The 17,139-nt window shown below is 48.7% G+C and overlaps 1 protein-coding gene across 1 annotated transcript in view; it reads right to left on the reverse strand.

The window, feature by feature from the left end:
- The window catches only part of LOC118371360 (diacylglycerol kinase eta-like), a 203,899-nt gene that overhangs the window by 138,441 nt on the left and 48,319 nt on the right, over positions 1–17,139 (reverse strand). Inside the window, 1 exon segment of the mRNA XM_052493069.1 lies at positions 4,014–4,118. Coding sequence (XP_052349029.1) covers positions 4,014–4,118 — 105 coding nt within the window.

Genomic DNA, 17,139 nt, shown 5'->3' on the forward strand with positions numbered 1-17,139 from the left:
CTACTACCCTGCTACTCACACAACACTACCCTGCTATTCACACTACACTACCCTGCTACTCACACTACACTAGCCTGTTACTCACACTACACTACCCTGCTAATCACACAACACTACCCTGCTACTCACACTACACTACCCTGCTACTCACACTACACTACCCTGCTAATCACACAACACTACCCTGCTACTCACACTACACTACCCTGCTACTCACACTACACTACCCTGCTACTCACACAACACTACCCTGCTACTCACACTACACTACCCTGCTACTCACATTACACTACCCTGCTACTCACACTCTACTACCCTGCTACTCACACTACACTACCCTGCTACTCACACTACACTACCATGCTAATCACACAACACTACCCGGCTACTCACACTACACTACCCTGCTACTCACACTACACTAGTCTGTTACTCACACTACACTACACTGCTACTCACACTACACTACCCTGCTACTCACACTACACTACCCTGCTACTCACACTACACTAACTAGCATGTTACTCACACTACACTACCCTGCTACTCACACTACACTACCCTGCTACTCACACTACACTAGCCTGTTACTCACACTACACTACCCAGCGACTTACACTACACTACCCTGCTACTCACACTACACTACCCTGCTACTCACACTACACTACCCTGCTACTCACACTACACTAGCCTGTTACTCACACTACACTACCCTGTTACTCACACTACACTAGCCTGTTACTCACACTACACTACCCTGCTCACACTACACTACCCTGCTACTCACACTACACTACCCTGCTACTCACACTACACTACCCTGCTACTCACACTACACTACCCTGCTACTCACACTACACTACCCTGCTACTCACACTACACTACCCCTACTCACACTACACTAGTCTGTTACTCACACTACACTGCCCTGCTACTCACACTACACTACCCTGCTACTCACACTACACTACCCTGCTACTCACACTACACTACCCTGCTACTCACACTACACTACCCTGCTACTCACACTACCCTGCTGCTCACACTCTACTACCCTGCTACTCACACTACACTACCCTGCTGTTCACACTACACTACCCTGCTACTCACACTACACTACCCTGCTGTTCACACTACACTACCCTGCTGCTCACACTCTACTACCCTGCTACTCACACTACTACCCTGCTACTCACACAACACTACCCTGCTACTCACACTACACTACCCTGCTACTCACACTCTACTACCCTGCTACTCACACTCTACTACCATGCTACTCACACTACACTACCCTGCTACTCACACTCACTACCCTGCTACTCACACAACACTACCCTGCTATTCACACTACACTACCCTGCTACTCACACTACACTAGCCTGTTACTCACACTACACTCACACAACACTACCCTGCTACTCACACTACACTACCCTGCTACTCACACTACACACCCTGCTAATCACACAACACTACCCTGCTACTCACACTACACTACCCTGCTACTCACACTACACTACCCTGCTACTCACACTACACTACCCTGCTACTCACACTACACTACCCTGCTACTCACATTACTCACTCACACTACACACCCTGCTACTCCACTACACTACCATGCTCACACAACACTACCCGGCACTCACACTACACTACCCTGCTACTCACACTACACTAGTCTGTTACTCACACTACACTACACTGCTACTCACACTACACTACCCTGCTACTCACACTACACTACCCTGCTACTCACACTACACTACACCCTGCTACTCACACTACACTACCCTGCTACTCACACTACACTAGCCTGTTACTCACACTACACTACTTACCTACACTGCCCTGCTACTCACTACACTACCCTGCTACTCACACTACACTACCCTGCTACTCACACTACACTAGCCTGTTACTCACACTACACTACCCTGTTACTACACTACACTAGCCTGTTACTCACACTACACTACCCTGCTACTCACACTACACTACCCTGCTACTCACACTACACTACCCTGCTACTCACACTACACTACCCTGCTACTCACACTACACTACCCTGCTACTCACACTACACTACCCTGCTACTCACACTACACTAGTCTGTTACTCACACTACACTACCCTGCTACTCACACTACACTACCCTGCTACTCACACTACACTACCCTGCTACTCACACTACACTACCCTGCTACTCACACTACACTACCCTGCTACTCACACTACCCTGCTGCTCACACTCTACTACCCTGCTACTCACACTACACTACCCTGCTGTTCACACTACACTACCCTGCTGCTCACACTCTACTACCCTGCTACTCACACTACCCTGCTGCTCACACTACACTACCCTGCTACTCACACTACACTAGCCTGTTACTCACACTACACTACCCTGTTACTCACACTACACTACCCTGTTACTCACACTACACTAGCCTGTTACTCACACTACACTACCCTGCTACTCACACTACACTACCCTGCTACTCACACTACACTACCCTGCTACTCACACTACACTACCCTGCTACTCACACTACACTACCCTGCTACTCACACTACACTACCCTGCTACTCACACTACACTACCCTGCTGCTCACACTACACTACCCTGCTACTCACACTACACTACCCTGCTACTCACACTACACTACCCTGCTGCTCACACTACACTACCCTGCTGCTCATACTACACTACCCTGCTACTCACACTACACTACCCTGCTACTCACACTACACTACCCTGCTGCTCACACTACACTACCCTGCTGCTCACACTACACTACCCTGCTACTCACACTACACTACCCTGCTACTCACACTCTACTACCCTGCTGCTCACACTACACTACCCTGCTGCTCACACTACACTACCCTGCTGCTCACACTACACTACCCTGCTACTCACACTACACTACCCTGCTACTCACACTACACTACCCTGCTACTCACACTCTACTACCCTGTTACTCACACTACACTACCCTGCTGCTCACACACCTTCAACAGAAACAACAGAAACAGAAATATCTGCACTCTTAACTGACATAGTAAGACAATGATCAGATCAAAGATCTATTGTTTTCTGCAACACAATGCATACCACCTCTCTCCTTCCCCCTCTCTCCATGCCTTGTCTCTCCATACCACCTGTCCCCTTCTCCCTCTTCTCTCCTTCCCCCTCTCTCCATTCCTTGTCTCTTCATACCACCTATCCCCTTCTCCCTCTTCTCTCCTTCCCCCTCTCTCCATGTCTCGTCTCTCCATACCACCTGTCTCCTTCTCCCTCTTCTCTCCTTCCCCCTCTCTCCATACCACCTGTCTCCTTCTCCCTCTTCTCTCCTTCCCCCTCTCTCCATACCACCTGTCCCCTTCTCCCTCTTCTCTCCTTCCCCCTCTCTCCATGTCTCGTCTCTCCATACCACCTGTCTCCTTCTCCCTCTTCTCTCCTTCCCCCTCTCTCCATACCACCTGTCTCCTTCTCCCTCTTCTCTCCTTCCCCCTCTCTCCATACCACCTGTCTCCTTCCCTCTCTCCATGCCTTGTCTCTCCATACCACCTGTCTCCTTCTCCCTCTTCTCTCCTTCCCCCTCTCTCCATGCCTCGTCTCTCCATACCACCTGTCCCCTTCTCTCTCTTCTCTCCTTCCCCCTCTCTCCTTGTCTCGTCTCTCCATACCACCTGTCTCCTTCTCCCTCTTCTCTCCTTCCCCCTCTCTCCATTTCTCGTCTCTCCATACCACCTGTCCCCTTCTCCCTCTTCTCTCCTTCCCCCTCTCTCCATGCCTCGACTCTCCATACCACCTGTCTCCTTCTCCCTCTTCTCTCCTTCCCCCTCTCTCCATGCCTCCTGTCTCCATGTCTCCTCTCTCATCATCTACCTCTTTCTCTCTCACTCTCAAAAGCTCACACAGGCAGTGGATCTGTTGCTATAGAGAACAGAGAATGGATCTGTTGCTAGAGAGAACAGAGAATGGATCTGGTCTTACCTCGTAATGCTCTCGGGACTGGACGGACTTCAGCGAGCTGATCCAGTCCTCCATCTCTTTCCTGTTTTCTGCGCAGAGGATGAGCCTGCGGAACGGAGTGATCACCTGGATGGATAGAGAGACAGAGAGGGAAAATGAGTGTACTGTCCTCTCCTCTGCCTGCTCTGCCTCTGAGCCGATGGGAGATCCGCTCTCCGTCTTTAAAAGAGAACTAGCCCCCTCCCTCCCCCGCTCTCTTTCTCAGCCCTCTCAAATATTTCCTCACTCTCTCCCTCATCACTTATTCACTCTCCCCTACCCACCCCTCTTCTCTCTCTCTCTCTCTCTCTCTCTCTCTCTCTCTCTCTCTCTCTCTCTCTCTCTCTCTCTCTCTGTCTACCCCCTAACACTCCCTCTGTTTTGAGTATGATGCGAGGTGACAGGTTGAGCCTTGGTAAAGGCTGATAGCCCATCACCCCACTTCCTCCTCCTCTCTTCCTTCGCTCTGTCCCTCTCTCTGAGGGAGGAAAGGAGAGCCTCCCAGGGGACACACAGACAGAAAGAGACAACCCTTTAGACACACCGACAGAAAGACATGACAGACAGAACGACATGAGACAGAAAGACATAACAGACAGAAAGACATGAGACAGAAAGACATAACAGACAGAAAGACATGAGACAGAAAGACATGAGACAGAAAGACAAAACAGACAGAAAGACATGAGACAGAAAGACATGAGACAGAAAGACATAACAGACAGAAAGACATGAGACAGAAAGACATGAGACAGAAAGACATAACAGACAGAAAGACATGAGACAGAAAGACATAACAGACAGAAAGACATGAGACAGAAAGACATAACAGACAGAAAGACATGAGACAGAAAGACATGAGACAGAAAGACATAACAGACAGAAAGACATGAGACAGAAAGACATAACAGACAGAAAGACATGAGACAGAAAGACATGAGACAGAAAGACATAACAGACAAAAAGACATGAGACAGAAAGACAAAACAGACAGAAAGACATGAGACAGAAAGACATAACAGACAGAAAGACATGAGACAGAAAGACATAACAGACAGAAAGACATGAGACAGAAAGACATAACAGACAGAAAGACATGAGACAGAAAGACATGAGACAGAAAGACATAACAGACAAAAAGACATGAGACAGAAAGACAAAACAGACAGAAAGACATGAGACAGAAAGACATAACAGACAGAAAGACATGAGACAGAAAGACATAACAGACAGAAAGACATGAGACAGAAAGACATAACAGACAGAAAGACATGAGACAGAAAGACATGAGACAGAAAGACATAACAGACAGAAAGACATGAGACAGAAAGACATAACAGACAGAAAGACATGAGACAGAAAGACATGAGACAGAAAGACATAACAGACAAAAAGACATGAGACAGAAAGACAAAACAGACAGAAAGACATGAGACAGAAAGACATAACAGACAGAAAGACATGAGACAGAAAGACATAACAGACAGAAAGACATGAGACAGAAAGACATAACAGACAGAAAGACATGAGACAGAAAGACATGAGACAGAAAGACATAACAGACAAAAAGACATGAGACAGAAAGACAAAACAGACAGAAAGACATGAGACAGAAATACATAACAGACAGAAAGACATGAGACAGAAAGACATGAGACAGAAAGACATGAGACAGAAAGACATGAGACAGAAAGACATAACAGACAAAAAGACATGAGACAGAAAGACACGAGACAGAAAGACATAACAGACAGAAAGACAAAACAGACAAAACAGACAGAAAGAGACAACCCTTTAGACACACTGACAGAAAGACATTAGACAGAAAGACATGAGACAGAAAGACAAAACAGACAGAAAGACATGAGACAGAAAGACAAAACAGACAGAAAGACATGAGACAGAAAGACACGAGACAGAAAGACACGAGACAGAAAGACATAACAGACAGAAAGACATGAGACAGAAAGACAAAACAGACAGAAAGACATTAGACAGAAAGACACGAGACAGAAAGACACGAGACAGAAAGACAAAACAGACAGAAAGACATGAGACAGAAAGACAAAACAGACAGAAAGACAAAACAGACAGAAAGAGACAACCCTTTAGACACACTGACAGAAAGACATTAGACAGAAAGACATGAGACAGAAAGACAAAACAGACAGAAAGACATGAGACAGAAAGACAAAACAGACAGAAAGACATGAGACAGAAAGACACGAGACAGAAAGACACGAGACAGAAAGACATAACAGACAGAAAGACATGAGACAGAAAGACAAAACAGACAGAAAGACATTAGACAGAAAGACACGAGACAGAAAGACACGAGACAGAAAGACAAAACAGACAGAAAGACAAAACAGACAGAAAGACATAACAGACAGAAAGACATAACAGACAGAAAGAGACAAAACCCATTCAGCATTCATCACTTCTTCATCATTCTGGATTATCTCTCCTAACTCTTCTTTTCTTACCTTCCTTTCATTTTTACCCTCTGCCTTCTTTCTCTCTCTCTCTCTCTCTCTTTTCTCCTCTCTCCATATTTCCCTTCCCTCTCCTCCTCTCTTCATCCTTCACCACCCCCCTCACCTTCTCCTCTCTCTGTTCTCTCAGGTAGTTAGAGTGGGTGTTAACATGGCTGACATTGATTCAGCATGGGGACACTCAAGGCTGTGGGTACACACAGCAACACACAGGAACACCTTCTAACAAAGCACACACACCAATTTAAATCCATTTTTCACACCCCTCCCTCCCTGTTCTACCAATCCCTCCCTCCCTGTGCTTCTCATCGCTCCGTCCCTGTTCTACCAATTCCTCCCTCCCTGTGCTTCTCATCACTCCCTCCCTGTTCTACCAATCCCTCCCTCCCTGTGCTTCTCATCGCTCCCTCCCTGTTCTACCAATCCCTCCCTCCCTGTTCTACCAATCCCTCCCTCCCTGTGCTTCTCATCGCTCCATCCCTGTTCTACCAATCCCTCCCTCCCTGTGCTTCTCATCACTCCCTCCCTGTTCTACCAATCCCTCCCTCCCTGTGCTTCTCATCACTCCCTCCCTGTTCCACCACTCCCTCCCTGTGCTTCTCATCACTCCCTCCCTGTTCCAACCCTCCCTCCCTGTGCTTCTCATCACTCCCTCCCTGTTCCACCCCTCCCTCCCTGTGCTTCTCATCACTCCCTCCCTGTTCTACCAATCCCTCCCTCCCTGTGCTTCTCATCACTCCCTCCCTGTTCTACCAATCCCTCCCTCCCTGTTCTACCAATCCCTCCCTCCCTGTGCTTCTCATCACTCCCTCCCTGTTCCACCCCTCCCTCCCTGTGCTTCTCATCACTCCCTCCCTATTCCACCCCTCCCTCCCTGTGCTTCTCATCACTCCCTCCCTCCCTGTTCCATCCCTCCCTCCCTGTGCTTCTCATCACTCCCTCCCTGTTCCACCACTCCCCCCCTGTGCTTCTCATCACTCCCTCCCTGTTCCAACCCTCCCTCCCTGTGCTTCTCATCACTCCCTCCCTGTTCCACCCCTCCCTCCCTGTGCTTCTCATCACTCCCTCCCTGTTCAACCCTCCCTCCCTGTGCTTCTCATCACTCCCTCCCTGTTCCACCCCTCCCTCCCTGTGCTTCTCATCACTCCCTCCCTGTTCCATCCCTCCCTCCCTGTGCTTCTCATCACTCCCTCCCTGTGCTTCTCATCACTCCCTCCCTGTTCCACCCCTCCCCCCCTGTGCTTCTCATCACTCCCTCCCTGTTCCATCCCTCCCTCCCTGTGCTTCTCATCACTCCCTCCCTGTTCCACCCCTCCCTCCCTGTGCTTCTCATCACTCCCTCCCTGTTCCACCCCTCCCTCCCTGTGCTTCTCATCACTCCCTCCCTGTTCCACCCCTCCCTCCCTGTGCTTCTCATCGCTCCCTCCCTGTTCCATCCCTCCCCCCCTGTGCTTCTCATCCCTCTCTCCCTGTTCCATCCCTCCCTCCCTGTGCTTCTCATCGCTCCCTCCCTGTTCCATCCCTCCCTCCCTGTGCTTCTCATCACTCCCTCCCTGTTCCACCCCTCCCTCCCTGTGCTTCTCATCCCTCCCTCCCTGTTCCATCCCTCCCTCCCTGTGCTTCTCATCGCTCCCTCCCTGTTCCACCCCTCCCTCCCTGTGCTTCTCATCACTCCCTCCCTGTTCCAACCCTCCCTACCATCTCAGCAGCTGTTTACAGGTCTGTCTGCCCTGTGGACCAGCAGCACATGAGGCTCTGAGCCTATTACCCGCTGTGGAAACATAGCCATTAGCTCACAGACAGCAGCCAGATACACACACGGCAGTGTGTGTGTGCGTGTGTGTGTGTGTGTGCGTGCGTGCGTGTGCGTGCGTGTGCGTGCGTGTGTGCGAGTGTGTGTGTGTGTGTGTGTGTGTGTGTGTGTGTGTGTGTGTGTGTGTGTGTGTGTGTGTGTGTGTGTGTGTGTGTGTGTGTGTGTGTGTGTGTGTGTGTGAATGCAGCATACGACACACACTCATATCACTGTATGAGGCAGATAATCCCCATCTGTTCAAACACAGTCTCCCACAGACTATTGTACTGGTGCTGAATTTTCTGTATGAAGTCTACAGTAGCACCATTATCATATAATAAAGACTACCACTGACGCCGTTTGTCAGCCATATTTTCTTCTCCATTAGGACACATGGACAGATACAGCTTCACTTTTTGATGTGTTGTGACCAACGTGTTGTCGTAGATTTTTGGGGGGGGTTGTATCATTTGATTTACACAACATGCCTACCACTTTGAAGATGCAAAATATTTGTTATTGTGAAACAAACAAGAAATAAGAACTTGAGCGTGCATAACTATTCGTCCCCTCCAAGTCAATACTTTGTAGAGCCATCTTTTGCATCTCTTTGGGTATGTCTCTATAAGCTTGGCACATCTAGCCACTGGGATTTTGCCCATTCTTCAAGGCAAAACTGCTCCAGCTCCTTCAAGTTGGATGGGTTCCACTGGTGTACAGCAATCTTTAAGTCATTGCACAGATTCTCAATTGGATTGTGGTCCAAGCTTTAACTAGGCCATTCCGACACATTTAATGTTTCCCCTTAAACCACTTGAGTGTTGCTTTAGCAGTATGCTTAGGGTCATTGTCCTGCTGGAAGGTGATCCTCCATCCCAGTCTCAAATCTCTGGAAGACTGAAACAGGTTTCCCTCAAGAATTTCCCTGTATTTAGCACCATCCATCATTCCTTCAATTCTGAATGTTTTCCCAGTCCCTGCCGATGAAAAGCATCCCCACAGCATGATGCTGCCACCACCATGCTTCACCGTGGGTATGGTGTTCTCGGGGGGATGAGACGTCTTGGGTTTGCACCAGATATGGCATTTTCCTTGATGGCCAAAAATCTAACTTTTAGTCTCATCTGACCAGAGTACCTTCTTCCATATGTTTGGGGAGTCTCCCAGATGCCTTTTGGCGAAAACCAAACATGATTACTTGTTTTTTTCTGGCCACTCTTCTGTAAATCCCAGTTCTGTGGAGTGTACAGCTTAAAGTGGTCCTATGGACAGATACTCCCATCTCCTTTTTGGAGCTTTGCAGATCCTTCGGGGTTATAGTTTGGTCTCTTTGTTGCCTCTCTGATTAATGCCCTCCTTGCCTGGTCTGTGAGTTGTGGTGGACAGCCCTCTCTTGGCAGGTTTCTTGTGGTGTCATATTCTTACATTTTTTTTGATAATGGATTTAATGGTGCTCTGTGGGATATTCCAAGTTTCTGATATATTTTTATAACCCAACCCTGATCTGTACTTCTCCACAACGTTGTCCCTGACCTGTTTGGAGAGCTCCTTGGTCTTCATAGTGCCGCTTGCTTGGTGGTGCCTCTTGCTTAGTGGTATTGCAGACTCTTGGCCTTTCAGAACAGGTGTATATATACTGAGATCACGTGACACTTAGATTACACACAGGTGGACTTTATTTAACTAATTATGTGACTTCTGTAATTGGTAATTGGTTGCACCAGATCATATTTAGAGGCTTCGTAGCAAAGGGGGTGAATTCATATGGACGCAAGACTTTTCCTTTTTTATTTTGTATAATCTTTTGAAACAAGTAATTTTTTAAATTTCACTTCACCAATTTGGAATATTTTGGTATGTCCATTACATGAAGTCCAAATGAAAATCAATTTAAATAACAGGTTATAATGCAACAAAATATGAAAAATGCCAAGGGAGGTGAATACTTTTGCAAGGCACTGTACAGCGGCCCTCTGCATGTCTGGTAGATCAAATCAAATAAAATAAAATAAAATAAAAATGTATTTGTCACATACACATGGTTAGCAGATGTTAATGCGAGTGTAGCGAAATGCTTGTGCTTCTAGTTCCGACAATGCAGTAATAACCAACAAGTAATCTAGCTAACAATTCCAAAACTACTACCTTATAGACACAAGTGTAAGGGGATAAAGAATATTCTACATAAAGATATATGAATGAGTGATGGTACAGAGCGGCATAGGCAAGATACAGTAGATGGTATTGAGTACAGTATATACATATGAGATGAGTATGTAAACAAAGTGGCATAGTTAAAGTGGCTAGTGATACATGTATTACATAAAGATGCAGTAGATGATATAGAGTACAGTATATACGTATACATATGAGATGAATAATGTAGGGTATGTAAACATTATATTAGGTAGCATTGTTTAAAGTGGCTATTGATATATCTTACATCATTTCCCATCAATTCCCATTATTAAAGTGGCTGGAGTTGAGTCAGTGTGTTGGCAGCAGCCACTCAATGTTAGTGGTGGCTGTTTAACAGTCTGATGGCCTTGAGATAGAAGCTGTTTTTCTCTCGGTCCCAGCTTTGATGCACCGGTACTGACCTCGCCTTCTGGATGATAGCGGGGTGAACAGGCAGTGGCTCAGGTGGTTGTTGTCCTTGATGATCTTTATGGCCTTCCTGTGACATCGGGTGGTGTAGGTGTCCTGGAGGGCAGGTAGTTTGCCCCCGAAGATGCGTTGTGCAGACCTCACTACCCTCTGGAGAGCCTTACGGTTGTGGGCGGAGCAGTTGCCGTACCAGGCGGTGATACAGCCCGACAGGATGCTCTCGATTGTGCATCTGTAGAAGTTTGTGAGTGCTTTTGGTGACAAGCCGAATTTCTTCAACCTCCTGAGGTTGAAGAGGCGCTGCTGTGCCTTCTTCACGATGCTGTCTGTGTGGATGGACCAACTCAGTTTGTCTGTGATATGTACGCCGAGGAACTTAAAACTTACTACCCTCTCCACTACTGTTCCATCGATGTGGATAGGGGGGTGTTCCCTCTGCTGTTTCCTGAAGTCCACAATCATCTCCTTAGTTTTGTTGACGTTAAGTGTGAGGTTATTTTCCCGACACCACACTCCGAGGGCCCTCACCTCCTCCCTGTAGGCCGTCTCGTCGTTGTTGGTAATCAAGCCTACCACTGTTGTGTCGTCCGCAAACTTGATGATTGAGTTGGAGGCGTGCGTGGCCACGCAGTCGTGGGTGAACAGGGAGTACAGGAAAGGGCTCAGAAGGCACCCTTGTGGGGCCATAGTGTTGAGGATCAGCGGGGTGGAGATGTTGTAGCGGTAGTCGTTTAGCTCAGTTACCTTAGCTTTCTTGGGAACAGGAACAATGGTGGTCCTCTTGAAGCATAAAAGACACACCTGCGCACATCATAACGTCATTGCCCACTCTCTCTGTGTGTGTGTGTGTGTGTGTGTGTGTGTGTGTGTGTGTGTGTGTGTGTGTGTGTGTGTGTGTGTGTGTGTGTGTGTGTGTGTGTGTGTGTGTGTGTGTGTGTGGCCCTGACCTTAGAGATCCTTTTTATGTATCTATTTGGTTTGGTCAGGGTGTGATTTTGGTGTGGGTATTCTATGTTCGATTATTTGTATTTCTATGTTTTGGCCGGGTAGGGTTCTCAATCAGGGACAGCTGTCTATCGTTGTCTCTGATTGAGAACCATACTTAGGCAGCCCTTTTCCCACCTGTCTTTGTGGGAAGTTGACTTTGTTTATGGCACACAGCCTTAAGCTTCACTGTTTGTTTTGTAGTGTTAATGGTTTTGTTTGGCGTCTTTTCTAAATAAAATAATATTTACGATCACCACTCTGCACCTTGGTCCAGTTCTTTCAACGACCGTGACAGAACTTCCCACCACAAACGGACCAATCAGCGGGGAGAAGCAGCGTGTTCAGGAGGACTGGACATGGGAGGTCCTTCTGTAGCTCAGTTGGTAGAGCATGGCGCTTGTAACGCCAGGGTAGTGGGTTCGATCCCCGGGACCACCCATACGTAGAATGTATGCACACATGACTGTAAGTCGCTTTGGATAAAAGTGTCTGCTAAATGGCATATATTATTATTATTATTATAGGACATCCTAAATGGCAAAGGATCCTTGACATGGGAGGAGATTTTGGCGTGAAAGGATCGCCTGCCGTGGGAGCAGCTGGAAGCAGAGAGGAAGGTGGAGGCAGCGAGAAAGAGGGCCCAGGTTTACACAGGGTCACGGCTGGCACTAAAGACCGGGAGGCCACTCCAAAACATTTTTTAGGGGGGGGGCACACGGGGAGTGGGGCAGAGTCAGGATTCAGACCTGAGCCAACTCCCTGTGCTTACAGTGGTGAGCATGTGACTGGTCAGGCACCGTGCTATGGGGTGATGGGCACGGTGTCTCGTTTGAGCTTTCACAGGCCGGTGTGCTCTGTGCCAGTGTCCCACATTTGCTTGGTGGAAGCGGGCATCCAGCCAGAACGGATTGTGCCAGCTCTGTGCTCGAGACCGCCACGGCCCAGTGTATCCGGTGCCTCTGCCAAGAACAAAGCCTCCTGTATGTCTCCCCAGCCTGGTGAGTCCAATGCCTGCTCCCAGATAGAGACCTCCTGTATGTCTCTCCACTCCAGTGATGATCCATGGCACGAAGCCTCCAGAGACGGTCTCCAGTCCGGAGACTCCAGAGACGGCCTCCAGTCCGGGGCCCCCAGGGACAACCTACAGTCTGGAGCCCCCAGAGACGGCCTCCAGTCCGTGGCCCGCAGCGAGGGTGCCCAATCCGGGGCCCGCAACGAGGGCGCCCAGTCAGGGGTCGGCGACAAGGGTCCCCGCACCAGAGGTGCCACCAAAGTGGGGTGAGCCAGTGGTGGAGCGGGGTGTGCGTCCGGCACCTGAGTTGCCACGGCGGATAGATGCCCACCCAGACCCTCCCCTATAGGTTCAGGTTTTGCGGCCAGAGTCCGCACCTTTGGGAGGGGGGTACTGTCACGCCCTGACCTTAGAGATCCTTTTTATGTATCTATTTGGTTTGGTCAGGGTGTGGTTTGGGGTGGGTATTCTATGTTCTATTATTTGTATTTCTATGTTTTGGCCGGGTAGGGTTCTTAATCAGGGACAGCTGTCTATCGTTGTCTCTGATTGAGAACCATACTTAGGTAGTCCTTTTCCCACCTGTCTTTGTGGGAGGTTGACTTTGTTTATGGCACATAGCCTTAAGCTTCAAGGTTTGTTTCGTAGTGTTTATTGTTTTGATCGGCGTCTTTTCTAAATAAAAGAATATGTACGCTCACCACACTGCACCTTGGTCCAGTTCTTTCAACGACTATGACAGTGTTTGTGTCATGTTAGCTGGTAAACTACCATGAAACATATGGCCAATCACCTGATTAAAGAATGAGGATCAAAGTCTAATCAGTCAATACGACCACGTTAACATGAAGACCTGATCAGTCAATCAATCATTTAAATGAATGATTGTTGATCATTTTTATTGAAAAATATAACTTATCTTTAACAAATGAACAAAATCTAACTTTTTGGGAGCAGAGGCTGATGCTGGGCCTAACATCTATGGACTTTAATAAGATTAATATTTTTTATCTGATTATGGCCCAAACAAAAAGGAGACACCCATCCATTTCCACTCCTCTGCCCCCTCACCCTCTACCACCCATACCACCTTCTACCTCGCCCTGCTCCATGTCTCCATGTCTAAGGGTGCATTTACACAGGCAGCCCAATTCTAACCTTTTTCCCCCACTAATTGGTCTTTTGAACAATCAAATCAGTTCCTTTTACAATAATTAGGAAATATATACGAATTTGGCAGCCTGTGTGAACACAGTCGAATAGCTAATCATATTAGTATCCATCCTCTCCCTCGCTATGAAACTCAAGACAACTCCCAAACCGTCCAAAGGAAAAAAACATTTAAAATGCACCACAACAAGACAGTACAAGCCAGCCCCAGAGCAGGATGGCCAGCCCCAGAGCAGGATGGCCAGCCCCAGAGCAGGATAGCCAGCACCCAATACCTCTGAAACTGAGTAGTGTATTATACATTATACAATAATGTACAGTATTATCCATGATCATACAATATTATTTGTTTCACTTTTATTTGTCAGGGACGAATGTTATACATTCTACCTTATATAGATGGACAACTAATTTCTCTCCAGTCCCCATAACAATGTACATATTATTATTCATTATATTAGCCTAAGTGATTACTAAAGCTGTCAGGAGAGGGTTAGTGTCTCAATGTTTAATCAGTAACTCTATTCCCTTGCTACGATTGCGTGTGTCCTTCCCTCTCGAGTCGAACCCCTTAGCTACAAATCACCTTGCTAAGGCTACAGTGACCTGATGCTGCAGGGTTACATGGAGTGTGTGTGTGTGTGTGGCTTCTGTCATCCATGATCCTAAAGCGAGAACAACACTCCTTCGTATCAGACGGATGCAGCTACAGTAGCACTGGACCAGCCTGAGGCTGAACGGAGAAACTCAATGTTCTGGACTCTGCTGACCACTCTGTCTCCCATTCCATGTAACAGAATGCTGCCATGGGCGATGACATTCTCCCCTTTAATGTTAAATCGAGGATACAGGTTCTACCAACAAAATATAATCTAGCAATTTGGTACCTGGCATACCATGACACATTTTGTATTTTACATTAGTCAAATATAACATGTCTGTTACACATGTTGTGAATGATTGCTGGTCATACAATGACATGTACTTACTGCCTTTTCGACCTGCTAGCTAACCAGCAACATACCACCCTGCATCCCACTGCTGGCTTGCCTTTGAAGCTAAGCAGGGTTGATCCTGGTCAGTCCCTGAATGGGTGATCAGACACTGCTGGCTAATGGTGTTGAAAGGCCAGTAAGAGGCATTCTTTCCTGGCTAAATTTCCAATCTGGTCAACTAATCATCCCTAGCTTCCAATTGGCTCATTCATCCCTGTAACTATTCACCAGGTTCTTGCTGTGCATGTGTTCTCAGTTTAACCTACCTGGTTAAAGGTAAGGTGAGACAGGTAGTCTCACAAACCACAAACAGTATTGAGGAATTTGGTTTGATGATGATGACTTTTGCTGTGTACCAAATACACTAGAGGGAGGTGGTCATTTGACATGGAGCTGACAAGCTTCTCAAACACTGGCTGCTTGGACAGCTTCGGATATAAACTCAGCAAAAAAAGAACCGTCCCTTTTTCAGGACCCTGTCTTTCAAGGATAATTCTTAAAAATCCAAATAACTTCACAGATCCTCATTGTAAAGGGTTTAAACCCTTTCCCATGCTTGTTCAATGAACCTTAAACAATTAATGAATATGCACCTGTGGAATGGTCGTTAAGACACTAACAGCTTACAGACGGTAGTCAATTTAGGTCACAGTTATGAAAGGACACTAAAGAGGCCTTTCTACTCACTCTGAAAAACAACAAAAGAAAGATGCTCAGGGTTCCTGCTTATCTGTGTGAATGTGCCTTAGGCATGCTGCAACAAGGCATGAGGAATGCAGATGTGGCCAGGTCAATAAATTGCAACGTCTGTACTGTGACAGACCTAAGACAGAGCTACAGGGAGACAGGACGTGCAGCTGATCGTCCTCGCATTGGCAGACCACGTGTAACATCACCTGCACAGGATCGGTACATCCGAACATCAAACCTGCGGGACAGGTACAGGATGGCAACAACAACTGCCAGAGTTATACCAGGAATGCACAATCCCTCCATCAGTGCTCAGACTGTCCGCAATAGGCTGAGAGAGGCTGGACTGAAGGCTTATAGGCCTGTTTGTCACGACTTCCCAGGAAGGTGGCTCCTCTCCCTGTTCGGGCGGCGCTCGGTGGTCGTCGTCGCCGGTCTACTAGCTGCCACCGAAGGTGGCTCCTCTCCCTGTTCGGGCGGCGCTCGGTGGTCGTCGTCGCCGGTCTACTAGCTGCCACCGAAGGTGGCTCCTCTCCCTGTTCGGGCGGCGCTCGGTGGTCGTCGTCGCCGGTCTACTAGCTGCCACCGAAGGTGGCTCCTCTCCCTGTTCGGGCGGCGCTCGGTGGTCGTCGTCGCCGGTCTACTAGCTGCCACCGAAGGTGGCTCCTCTCCCTGTTCGGGCGGCGCTCGGTGGTCGTCGTCGCCGGTCTACTAGCTGCCACCGAGGGTGGCCTCTCCCTGTTCGGGCGACGCTCGGTGGTCGTCGTCGCCGGTCTACTAGCTGCCACCGAAGGTGGCCTCTCCCTGTTCGGGCGGCGCTCGGTGGTCGTCGTCGCCGGTCTACTAGCTGCCACCGAAGGTGGCTCCTCTCCCTGTTCGGGCGGCGCTCGGTGGTCGTCGTCTCCGGTCTACTAGCTGCCACCGAAGGTGGCTCCTCTCCCTGTTCGGGCGGCGCTCGGTGGTCGTCGTCGCCGGTCTACTAGCTGCCACCGAAGGTGGCTCCTCTCCCTGTTCGGGCGGCGCTCGGTGGTCGTCGGTCTACTAGCTGCCACCGAAGGTGGCCTCTCCCTGTTCGGGCGGCGCTCGGTGGTCGTCGTCTCCGGTCTACTAGCTGCCACCGAAGGTGACTCCTCTCCTGTTCGGGCGGCGCTCGGTGGTCGTCGTCGTCGGTCTACTAGCTGCCACCGAAGGTGGCTCCTCTCCCTGTTCGGGCGGCGCTCGGTGGTCGTCGGTCTACTAGCTGCCACCGAAGGTGGCCTCTCCCTGTTCGGGCAGCGCTCGGTGGTCGTCGTCGCCGGTCTACTAGCTGCCACCGAAGGTGGCTCCTCCTCTCTGTTCGGGCGGCGCTCGGTGGTCGTCG

Source organism: Oncorhynchus keta, chromosome 34 (genome assembly GCF_023373465.1).
Source record: "Oncorhynchus keta strain PuntledgeMale-10-30-2019 chromosome 34, Oket_V2, whole genome shotgun sequence".
In the NCBI taxonomy this organism is placed as follows: Eukaryota; Metazoa; Chordata; class Actinopteri; order Salmoniformes; family Salmonidae; genus Oncorhynchus; species Oncorhynchus keta.